Source organism: Sparus aurata, chromosome 21 (assembly GCF_900880675.1).
Source record: "Sparus aurata chromosome 21, fSpaAur1.1, whole genome shotgun sequence".
NCBI lineage: Eukaryota > Metazoa > Chordata > Actinopteri > Spariformes > Sparidae > Sparus > Sparus aurata.
Genome location: NC_044207.1, coordinates 16,643,738 through 16,654,444, shown reverse-complemented (window position 1 = coordinate 16,654,444; position 10,707 = coordinate 16,643,738). Strand labels below are relative to the sequence as shown.

Here is a 10,707-nt window from a genome sequence, read left to right as displayed (position 1 = left end):
CTCCTGAGCCACAGCAGCCCACATAAAGTTTTGCTACACAGAGATGGTCTCAAAAAAGATGCTTTTGGCCTGTGTAATGTGAACAAAGGATCCATTGTTTCTAGGGCTCAAATATCAAGATTAAAAATCAGGCCAGCTTGGACTCTGCTGTGCAGATTTTAATTATTCTAGTCTTAAGTCTTTTACTTCTGTGAAAACTTAATGGATGTGCATACAAAAAGTTGAAAATGAACTAATATGGTACAGAATATCTAGCACTTCAATTAATCTAAAGACATTTGAGAAAGTTGCAAGTAAACTCATTTAGTCTAACTTCCAAAAGAAAATGTATTCATACATTATTTATTAGACCTCCATCAGGCAAATTCTAGTAACGAAATGTTGGCAGAAATGTGTTGTTGCAAGTTAGTGTGCAGGAGGTTGCTTGCAACTTCTGGTCTACTCGTCCCTTTCACAAAAAGATGTGAATTACTTTTCTGTTATGAAGAGCTTTGAGAAAAATGGTGACAAACAACTCCACGGACAAAGAACAGGACCTCTTATGGCACGATATGTCAATCAAATGACTGAATACACACAAGAACACCATAGAATGACAAGAACATCAAATGCACTGTCCTTTTGTTTATTGCACGAATCGTACATGTTTCCAACTGACCTGGTGGAACGCAGTATTAGGCAGTGGTGGAAAAGAAATTGTTCATCAAAAGCCTTATTATGTATACAAGATGCCAAAAAATAACCAGTGGGAAAATCTGAATACAATGGTCTCAAATGATGGATTATGATCTAGAAAGGAAATACAGTTTGTTTCTTCTCAAACAAGAAAGAGAATCAAAAACTTTAATACTTGAACTTGAATACTTGATAGCGGTTCTGTTCATAACAGAGATGTCATTCATAAAAGGGAAAACTGAACAAAAGTGGTGCCTCAAGTCGACATTGTTTTTTTTTTTCTCTGGATTTAAAAGTACTTTGTCCTCATATAGAATATAAACTCTGCATCAATACCAATCAAATGTTTTGACATCTTTTTTTTTTTCTTTTTTTGAAGTCAAACAGCATTTGCTAAAGTTGTTTTTTTTTGTTTTTTTTTTACAGTTTTAATATATATTTATATATGTACATATAAATTCAACTAACTAGAGTTCTCATAGAAAATGAGAAAAGCTGGACTTTATCGCTCTCACACAACAAATGACTGGCAAGCATATTGACCCTACCGCTCCCTCTGTCCTCCTCTTTGAGCCAGTGTTCGTACAGCACAGACAGAAGTACCACCACGAGTGGTGCTCTGGCTGCCAACATACGACCTGGTTCAAATAAACTGAAAATGTTTAGCCCGCAGTTGATCTGAGACTGTCAGCATCACAGACGGATTTCATAAAAGGAACCACGTGAATGAGTGGAGTCCTTTATGAGTCCAATCTTGTTTGGCATGGGGCAGTCTTTTTAATTATGATTTGATCCAGGTCGGTTCTGGCTTTTCAAAAAAAAAAACAAAAAACACACAGTTCCCCAACAGAGCCCAACATCAGTCCTTATATGCACATGCTGAACACCATCTACCTCTGTGTTTTCATGAGAGGTGAACTGAAGTTTTCCCATTCAAAGATGGGTGTCAGGGTGAAAAGTGAGGAAGGAAGAAGAGGAAGGAATAGGACAGGCTGGTGGAAGCAAAAGAAACTCCTCTTCCTTTGTCGAAAAACGCTCAAGTGCGAAACACGCCCCCCCCCCCCCAAAAAAAAAAAAAAACAATTTGAAGAATTAAACTAAACTTCACTGTGACTTTTCCAAGACGAGACGACAGCTCTTCCCCCCAAAAAATCACATACTTAGTGCACGATTTGTCTGTATCTCAAACTAAAGCATCCCTGATTCAAAGTGCACTCAGCAGATCGGGGGGTAGACCAAGAGAGGAAGGGAGGGAGTAGCTGAGGGGCAGCATGTAGGCTGATGCAGCATGTAAGGGATTTTAGTAGTCCTCGGCGAGAAAAATGCAACTAGCTGCACAAGCTCAGGGCCAGAAGTGAGTATGAGACTGTGGCAATACAGTGAGGGGTCACCGGGGTTTCCCCTCCAAAAGTTCAAATGTTAAAGGAAGTCACATTTAGGGGATGGGTTTGAGGGAACCGTTCTACGTCCGCCCTCTCTGCTGAACCCCTCGTTCATCAGCACAGAAAGCTCTAGAGCAAGAGGTGTGTTACTAAGAGAGAGGGGGAGGTTGTGTGCTGGTGATGTATAGCTTTCTACAGGGCGCCTAAAGAGGAGGTGCTTGTTGCCATACACGCACAGTACGTAGTTCTGAGGGTTAGGCAGAGCATATTAGATTATGTATGGACAAGCAAGGGCCTCCGAGTGGTTTATAGGGATGTAAAGCACTCACTAAACCTCTCTGTACAATTCTCAAAAATCAGGATTCTGGAAGTGTGTACGCAGTCTGCAGTCGCGCTATTTGCACACTCACAACTGCTGGGAAACCAGGCGTTAAGCGTCTCCGTCACTCTGCTTCAAAACTATGTTTAAGTATATGTGTGTGTTTATCTGTTTGAGTTTGTATGTGTGTCAAAAAAAACTGAAGAAAAAAAAACAAGTCTGTGGCTCGTCAGTGTTTGAGTGTGCCAGTGTGTCAATAGTGCTTGCCTATGTGCATCAATTCAAGGGCAATAAAGTGTGTATGTATGTATGTATATGTTTGTGTGTGTGCGTGTGTGTGTGTGTCTGTGTCTAAGTATGTATGTGTGTTGCTCAGGAGGACATGCACTGGACGTGGTCTGGACCTCCTTCCTCTTCATCAGAGGAATCTGGAGAGCTCCAGGACTCATCTGTGTCTGGCTCTGCACCCTCACGGCGGGCCTGTATCGAGAAGAGAAGAATGGAGAAAGATAAGAATGAGACTATTTTTGTGATGAAATAGTGTGCAAACATCTTGCCAACATGGTCCTTCATGTTAGAAATTCTACTTCTCCATTTTCAAGGGAAAAAAATACAGATTTTGCTACATTTCTTTGAAGACATGCCACCTTCAAACAACCAGAGCAATAACAAATTGTCATGTTTATGTCATTAGTTTTTTCTTTTTTTACACAGCCTATTCCAGGTGGGACCTATTCACCTTTATTCTGCCTTGCCGCCCATTAAAAAGACAAAATTTTCACTCTACTCCCAGGAACAAAGCCAATGCTTCTCAAGTGTTTGAGAGCTCACCCTCGGAGGCCGTCTGTTTCTCATGTGTCTCATCAGGAACCACAGCAGCTGGGTGTCGTACTGGTCGCCGTGGCGCACGCTGTCCTCATCGCGCTCCCGCTTGTTTTTCTTCATCACCTTGACAAAACACCACAAATTGTTTACTACTACAAGTCTGACTGTGGGGATGAAGAACATGCACACACTGCAAACATGTTCTTGATGCGAGCTTCATTACCTCTCATTACAAAGGTTTTACAACCTGAAGAACACCATAAAGTCTCACCATTATTTATTTAACACAGACAGTTATAACATAAGCAAATTTAATAAAACTACTTGGTTTAACACTGTTGCAATGGACAGATAGAATGCACAGTTCGGTAACCTCCACTTTCATTTTCACTTCCAAATAAGTGGTTTAGACAAAGACGTTAAACTGGGTTTGATAGACATCTGTCTGATCACCACACTGTGTTTTAAAGCTGTTTTCTGTGGCGTCAGTGCATCCCTGTCTCTCTCTCAAAAAAAAAAAGGGGGGGGGGGGGGGGGGGGGTTTCAAATGTTACTACAACCAACATAAGGCCAAACATATAAAAATTAAAATAAAATAAGATGGAGCAAAACAAAATACCTCTTTAAGGCCCTTGAGTCCTGTTGGGTTTTCGGCTGTGGGGGCCCACAGTTTGATGTCGTGGTCCAGCCCACTGGTGGCCATACCTGGCAGGTGGGGATGTGGCTCCAAACAGTTCACCTGTAGTTGTTAAGGGTAGGCAAAATGAATGAAGATGAAGGATGTTTCACATAGAATATTCTTGGGAGGGAGGCCTCAGCAACAAAACTCTATATTTATAGAAAACATACAAAACACTCAATTGCGTAAAACCAGTGCATTTGTTTTAATCACATAAAATATTAAATGTAGTTTCTTGCTGCAGCTGAAAATAAATACTAGATAATCGCCACCAAGATAAAGCGATTACAGAAGGAAAACTACCAACCACTAGAGTGTTTTCCAAGTCATCTTTGAACTGAACTTATATTATCCTCGCTCTCACTCACCACTCCTCCTCTGTCTCCCTCCATAAACTGGACAATGCGAGCGGAATACTTGTCCCACAGGTAGATGTGGCCGCAGTCACTGCCGCTGACCACGAACTCGCTGCACGGCCCATAGAAGTTCACTCCCTTCACTGTGAGAAAGTGGTCGAGGTTAGGGAGGATGATGCTGTTTCAGTCTCCTTACAGCCCTGGGTGTATTGCTCAGGAAGAATTACCTCTGTGTTTTCATCAGCCAAATCTCACCAGCAAGAACAATCAATCATCACGTATGGTTGGTTCAACTACAGCTGATAAGTTTGATTTTTAATCTGTGTGTAGATCCAAAGGGCACTGCTTTAGTGCTGTAATAAATGATCGCTCTAACACCTGTAGCATTATTGCGGTGTCCCTTGTATCTCCTGCGGTAGTCAGCCCCGTCGCTGTGGTTGGAGTCAAACAGGTAGATGTCCTCGTCATTGTAACTGGCCAGGAGCTCTGCACAGACAAAAGAGGTTAAACGGCATTTGTTTAATTTCCCTTTGAAAGGCAGAGGAAGACGATATGGGCTTTTATACAGCAATGATGCAGATAAGCGCAGCCAAGTTGTTGATCTCAGAAAAACAGATCATGAACTTCCTGTAACTGGCACATAAAATGCCACATGAAAAGACGTGATCGCACCAAGGCTTTTTATTCAGTCAAATCAGACGTCGTTCTCAACGTTTCTCCAGTGCCACTGATATTACACAGTGGTTGCATCAGCAAGGCTTTGGAATGGCAGATGTTTTAAAACAATGAATCAAGCATGCATCAAGTGAAAGGGCTCATTGTTTTAATTCAAAACGTAATAAGAGAATTAGTAATTAGGTAAAGATAATCAAATTAAATTCCAATATTATCATGAAACAGGATTACATAACAAGGAAATAAATCATGTTTATGTTATGTAAGATAACTGTTTTTCAAGCACATTTAAATTGACAGTTTCCAATCTGCAAGTTTTTGTTTTCTTTTTACCTGTGCCATCGTGACTATAAACAAGGCAGGTTATGTTGGTTTTGGACTCGCTGGATACCAGATGTGAAGGACAGAACTTTTTCAGCACACCATTGTTATCGTTCTCATTAATCTTCCTCTGGTCGTAGATCCTGAACAGGGTGCGATGACAAAAATGAAAAAAGGGGGAAAAAAATTAAGAGCTTAAAGCCATTTTCTATTTGCATTGTAAGTGAAACAATCAGCACTAGAACTACAACCTGGTCCGTACCTCACATACTGATCTCGTCCTCCCACGGCAAAGTGTTGTGTCTTTGCTGGGTTGACAAAGATGGTGTAGAGTCCTACTTTTTTATCACCCTCCTTCACAACCACCAGTTTACTGCAACATAAACGTAAGGAGACACAAGGAACAACAGGTATCAGCTCCAGCAAGAGGAAAGGTTTTGAGAAACCATTTTCAAAGCAAAGAGAAAGGACTGAAAGACAGGACATTTGTGCAACAACATTACAAGCTAAGACCTTAAAAAGGACAGAGTTGTATCAATACCTCTCGTGGTCTATGATATTTTGCACAGCTATTGCACAAGCTGGCCAGTTAAGAAATCCAATTCCTCACTATATTTACACTTGGTAAACTTGAGTAATGATATCACTTACTTGGCGGGACGGTCTAGACGCAGATCAATACCAAACACCACGGCATCCTCTCCGGCAGACAGAAAGGAGCATGGGGAATCTGGCTCGAGCGCCAGCTAGAACAAAAGTAGGTAGAAAAACACACATCTAATCATCAGTTTATCAGCGTTTTAATTAGATCTACCACAGCTGGCACAAATACCTCAACATTGACATTCACACATTCAGCGCTAACACTCACCTTGTGTGCTGCCCCTTTGTGCTGTGCTACCCGCTTGGTGTTCTTGCAGCGCTGTGTTGCAGAGAGCTCAGCCACTCTGATCTGACCGTCTCGAGCACACATGGCCAAGGTGGAGTCCCCGCTGTGAGGCAGGAACTTTGCCTGTGCACATCAAGATTAAATTGAATTAATCACTATCCCTAATGGTGTTAAAATATCTTTGCCTTTGTTTAAATTCCTCTTACCATTAATCAACTCTAGTCTAAGACTGCAGATCACGATTATGTCTGTTGTGGATTAATTTGTTTGTCATTTCTCAATTAATCAATTAGTTGTTGGGTCTTTAAAACGTCAGAAAATGGTACAAAATGTTGCTGGGTGTTTCCCAAAGCCCATTATGATGTCTTAAAATATCTTATTTTGTCCACAACCCAAAGATATTGAGTTTACTGTCATAAATGAAATGGAGAAAACAAAATATTCACATTTGAAGAAGCTGGAATCAAAGAACAGATTAGTCAATCATCAAAATACTTGCCAATGGTTGAAAACGAATCGATTAGCAATTGCAGCTGTACTCAATTCCATAATCCATCTGCTTAACATTGTAGTTTTGTTTTACCTGAAATACATTGCTCTTGTGGCCGCTGTCGAACTCCAGCTCTGCACGGCGGACAGCCCAGTCCCAGATCACCACTCGCAGGTCATCGCTGCCTGAGGCCAGACGTGTGCCCGAGGGGTTGAAGTGCAACGTGTTGACGCAGCCTGTGTGCCTCTCCAGGCGGCCCTGTAGCTCCAGCCTCTGCACAAGACCGCGGGCTCCACACACACGCCTCACAAACTGGTGCGACTCCCTGCCGATCTCCCTGGAGCGCAGTGAGGGTACAGCCCGCCACACTGGGCGACTCAGGTCACGAAGCTCTGCTAACAGCCATGCCTCCATGGCATCATCGTCATCATCATCTTCATCATCTTTCTGCTCCTCTTCCTCGTCCTCATCGCCATCGTCGTCTGAGCTTGTGGAGTGATTGGTGCCGCCGCCAGGTCTATTCCTCTTTCTGGCAGCCCTTTTCCCACCATCTTTATCCTTTGCTCTCTCCCGTCTGCCTCCCTCACTCTCTCTTTCACCGTCCTCGGTCAGAGAGTACAGACCGCTGCCATCCATGCTGTCTGTGTCTTCCTCCTCCTCTCCCTCTCTGTTTGCCCCTGTCTCTGCTTCCACATCTGGCATAGACTTATCTCCAGACACCTCTCCCGTTTCTTTGGGAGCTACAGAAATAGGGAAAGCCAGAGGTTTGGAGGGAAAAGGTTAAGACATTAGAGTCTCATTGGGAGATTTGACAAAAGCTGTGCAGCTGCTGCATTGATTCTCCTGCAAACTGTATTATCAGGCTGCACAAATTTCAAGAAAAATTAGACTCCAACATTGATGAGAATAGCAGTAAAGATAAAAATGTGAACATAATTAAAATAAATTCAAGCGCATTTCCAACTATTCTGAAAATGCTTTCCAGCGTGAGGTTTTCGATGACTGGAAGATGTGGTTACCATCTTGAGAGGAAGACTGTGTTTGTCCTTCTTTGCTTCCAGAGGCACCCCCATCCTTGTGCTGATCCTCTCCTGGCTCTTTATCTTCAGAACCACCTAGGGAAAAGCAAACACGTCCTCCGGTTAGCTGTCAGCGCTGCAGAGAGAAAGGCAGCTCGAACAGTTATGGTCAGTATAAATAGTTACTTTCTGGCTCTGATCCTTTACCGTTAAGCACAGTGGATTTGCCATCAGCTTCAGCCATTCTGTGTCCTTTGTCCTGCGTCGACCCGAGGGAGAACCTTTGAGTGTCACACGCAGAAACAATATTAATATCGAGGATTAACAAACAAGCGGGCTCAAATTAAGGGGAGCAAACTGTTATTGCGCACAAATACACAAGACATGACTGCTTGCCCTCGCTGAACTGTTGGTACCTGCCGCCGCACCGTGTGACACAAGTTACCTGTTAGCTCCGTAGCCTCCAAACTAACGGCCAGGCTAATTTCGCCACCTACCAACCGCTACACATAACGACGTAAACAAACAAACAAACTCGATGCTAGCTGTCTCACAGGCCTTCCTAATGCCCGATTCTGCTTTTGAGATGTTATTCGTGTATTGTCCTCTGCACAGCTCGACCACCTGCCACTGTTATTAACCTGAGCTAATGCTAACGAGGGCTGCGTGCGGCTAACAAATCTCCAAACTAAAGGAGCCGCTGTCAGTCCTGCTTCACGACCCAACAGCTGGCTGTCAAAAAAAAAGCGAGCAAGCAAACAGCGAGCGTAGCCCGTAGTGGCTAACTAGCACAGCTAGCGTTACCTCTACTCGAAGGCCCGACGAGGCGTACTTCTTAGTTCAGTCCTAATCTTTACTGCAGATTTATTTTCTCCACCTCGCTGCTTAGCAAGTGAGCTAAGTGCCTCGACTGGGAATTCTCTGGAGGTGAACACACGACATGAGGAAAGCGTGCATAAAGCTGTTTTGTTTGTTTGTTAAAGAGTAGGTTTAAAGCGAGCGAGCTGCGTTCACACAAGGTTGACTGCTCTGTTTATGTTTTGACGGTTCAGCTTCTTTTTTTCTGTCATTTCCGGTGTCGTGCTCGCTTCTTTTTTCTTCTTCCGGAAGTTTACACAGGAGGAACGAGAGGCATGATGATGATGATGATGATAATAATCATAATAATAATAATAATCATAATAATAATAATAATAATAATAATAATAATGAACCATATCACTTTAAACTCAACAATTAACTTTGTTTCGGTTAAAGTGTGAGTTATTTTTATTTTTCATTTTTTAAACCATCAATTAATACATAGAAGATGTGAACTACTGGGATCCTCTTTCCATTCAAGAAAAGTGTACAGTTATTTATATTTATGAATATATAAAATATTAGCAAAAAACCTTATGGAAGCCAGTTAAAGAAAATAAATTCCAATGGTAAGTCATACTTATGAGATAAAAATTCAAAGCTATGAGATAAAAAAAAAAGGTCATAATTAAAGTTAAGTTAAAAGGTTGAAATGATGATATAAAGTCAAAAGTATGAATTACATTTTGTGAGATACATTACATATTACATCTTTTGTTTATTTTTGATCTCATAATTGTGGCTTTTTATCTTAAAATTAACTAAAATTAATTAATTTTCTTTTTTCTTGGCAGAATGGGCTCTCATACAAAACTCAGTAATCGTGGTATTAAAACTAGATTTTTACACTGAGTCCTTCTTGTCTTCAAAACAGGGTCACAGGATTAAGCAGTAAAGCTGGACTTGCTTTAAACACCTGAATTAATAGATTTTTTGGGCCACACGGGGGCAGCAAGAAGCTGTAAGCACAACACTGACGTCTAAAGCTGTTGGCAAACAGTAGCCCACTAGCAAATACAGAACAATGTCAGCATTTGTGACCAGTTGTGTATCTGCTCACCTGAATAACTTCAATATTCACTCAGCTTTAAGCTCCCTTTTTGTCTCCATCCACTCCTGAGGTAAACATCAGGCTGCTGAGTTCCTGAGAGCTGCACTGTGTTTATTAGCTGGTCTCTAACTGCCGGCGTCTGTCTGGCCAGGTTGCACACAGTGGTTTTTTAAGAACAGATGCCGGTTTGCAGCTGGAAACAGAGTTTATGCGAGCAATGACACTGGACATAAAACAACAGGCTTGTGTGTCATGAAACCAAAAACTAGTGAGCTGAATGTGGCTAAATGCTCCACAGAGTTTGGAGATCATTTGATCTGTTGTTAACTCAAAGATTGTGATGACCACAGCTTTTAAAGACACTTCACATTAATTGTGTCTGAGGGCACAGTAACCAAATTTGAAGCTCATTTGCTTTTAAGTTCCACCTTCATATCTCGTTTCCCTTCTTCTGATGATGTCAACAGGACAGTTCATAGCACATCTTATTCAAGCAAATGCTGTGCTGAAATTAGATTAGGAATAGGGACGTTTTTGTGGTGTTTATTTAAGAGGTAATTTTATGTTTGTTAGCCCCATTAGAGGGCATTAACCATCAGCAGGTGTTAGACACTGACCTAGTTAGTTACGGGTTGTCATACACAATTTATTTGCAAGGAGTGTATCTGATACTCTGCTATCAGGCAAACATTTGCATTGTATTATAGTGATTTTTTTTTGCATTTAATGATCAAGAGAACGCGTTTTCCACTTTAACCTACTTACTCTCACACAAGTTCGAATGTATGAGCCTGCGTATAGTCTGAGGAAACATCTGTCTCTCTCTCACTCGGGGTAAAGCAAGATGGGATCCCTCGGCTTCCTTCCTGTGTTTATGTCATGGGTATAATGACAGTGATCTAAAGTAAATCCCATGGCGGGAGGTTTGTCCTTCTCTCTGCGGCTGTTAGGTCCCCCGATTCTTCTCTATGTAGGTTAACTTGTGAGTACAGTACTGAAACATTATGATCTCAGCTTCCCGGCACAAAGAACTCACAGTCACCTGTCAAATAATCCACATGGAATGTCGGCTGAGAGAAGGAGGCTGTGAGGGAAATGATTACTCTGAAGCAGACACAGTTTCCTTTAGAATAGATAGATACAGACTGTGTGTGAATTATAAACC

The 10,707-nt window shown here is 41.8% G+C and overlaps 1 protein-coding gene across 4 annotated transcripts; it reads right to left on the bottom strand.

Moving 5' to 3' along the window:
• Positions 1–593: 593 nt before the first annotated feature.
• dcaf8 (DDB1 and CUL4 associated factor 8) lies at positions 594–8,712 on the bottom strand. 4 transcript variants are annotated; one of them, XM_030402467.1, is made up of 13 exons: positions 8,435–8,712; positions 7,817–7,911; positions 7,631–7,726; positions 6,705–7,351; positions 6,104–6,244; positions 5,884–5,978; positions 5,495–5,605; positions 5,245–5,375; positions 4,615–4,722; positions 4,249–4,379; positions 3,821–3,940; positions 3,208–3,324; positions 594–2,856 (listed from the first exon to the last, which is right to left on the bottom strand). In XM_030402467.1, exons 2-13 carry the CDS (start codon positions 7,872–7,874, stop codon positions 2,749–2,751), a joined length of 1,863 nt encoding a protein of 620 aa, XP_030258327.1. In that variant the 5' UTR covers positions 7,875–7,911; positions 8,435–8,712; the 3' UTR covers positions 594–2,748. The 4 variants fall into 4 exon arrangements, with proteins under 4 accessions (XP_030258327.1, XP_030258329.1, XP_030258328.1 ...); XM_030402469.1 differs by having other exon boundaries at positions 7,838–7,911; XM_030402468.1 differs by lacking the exon at positions 8,435–8,712 and adding an exon at positions 8,076–8,424.
• Between the last annotated feature and the right edge of the window lie 1,995 nt (positions 8,713–10,707).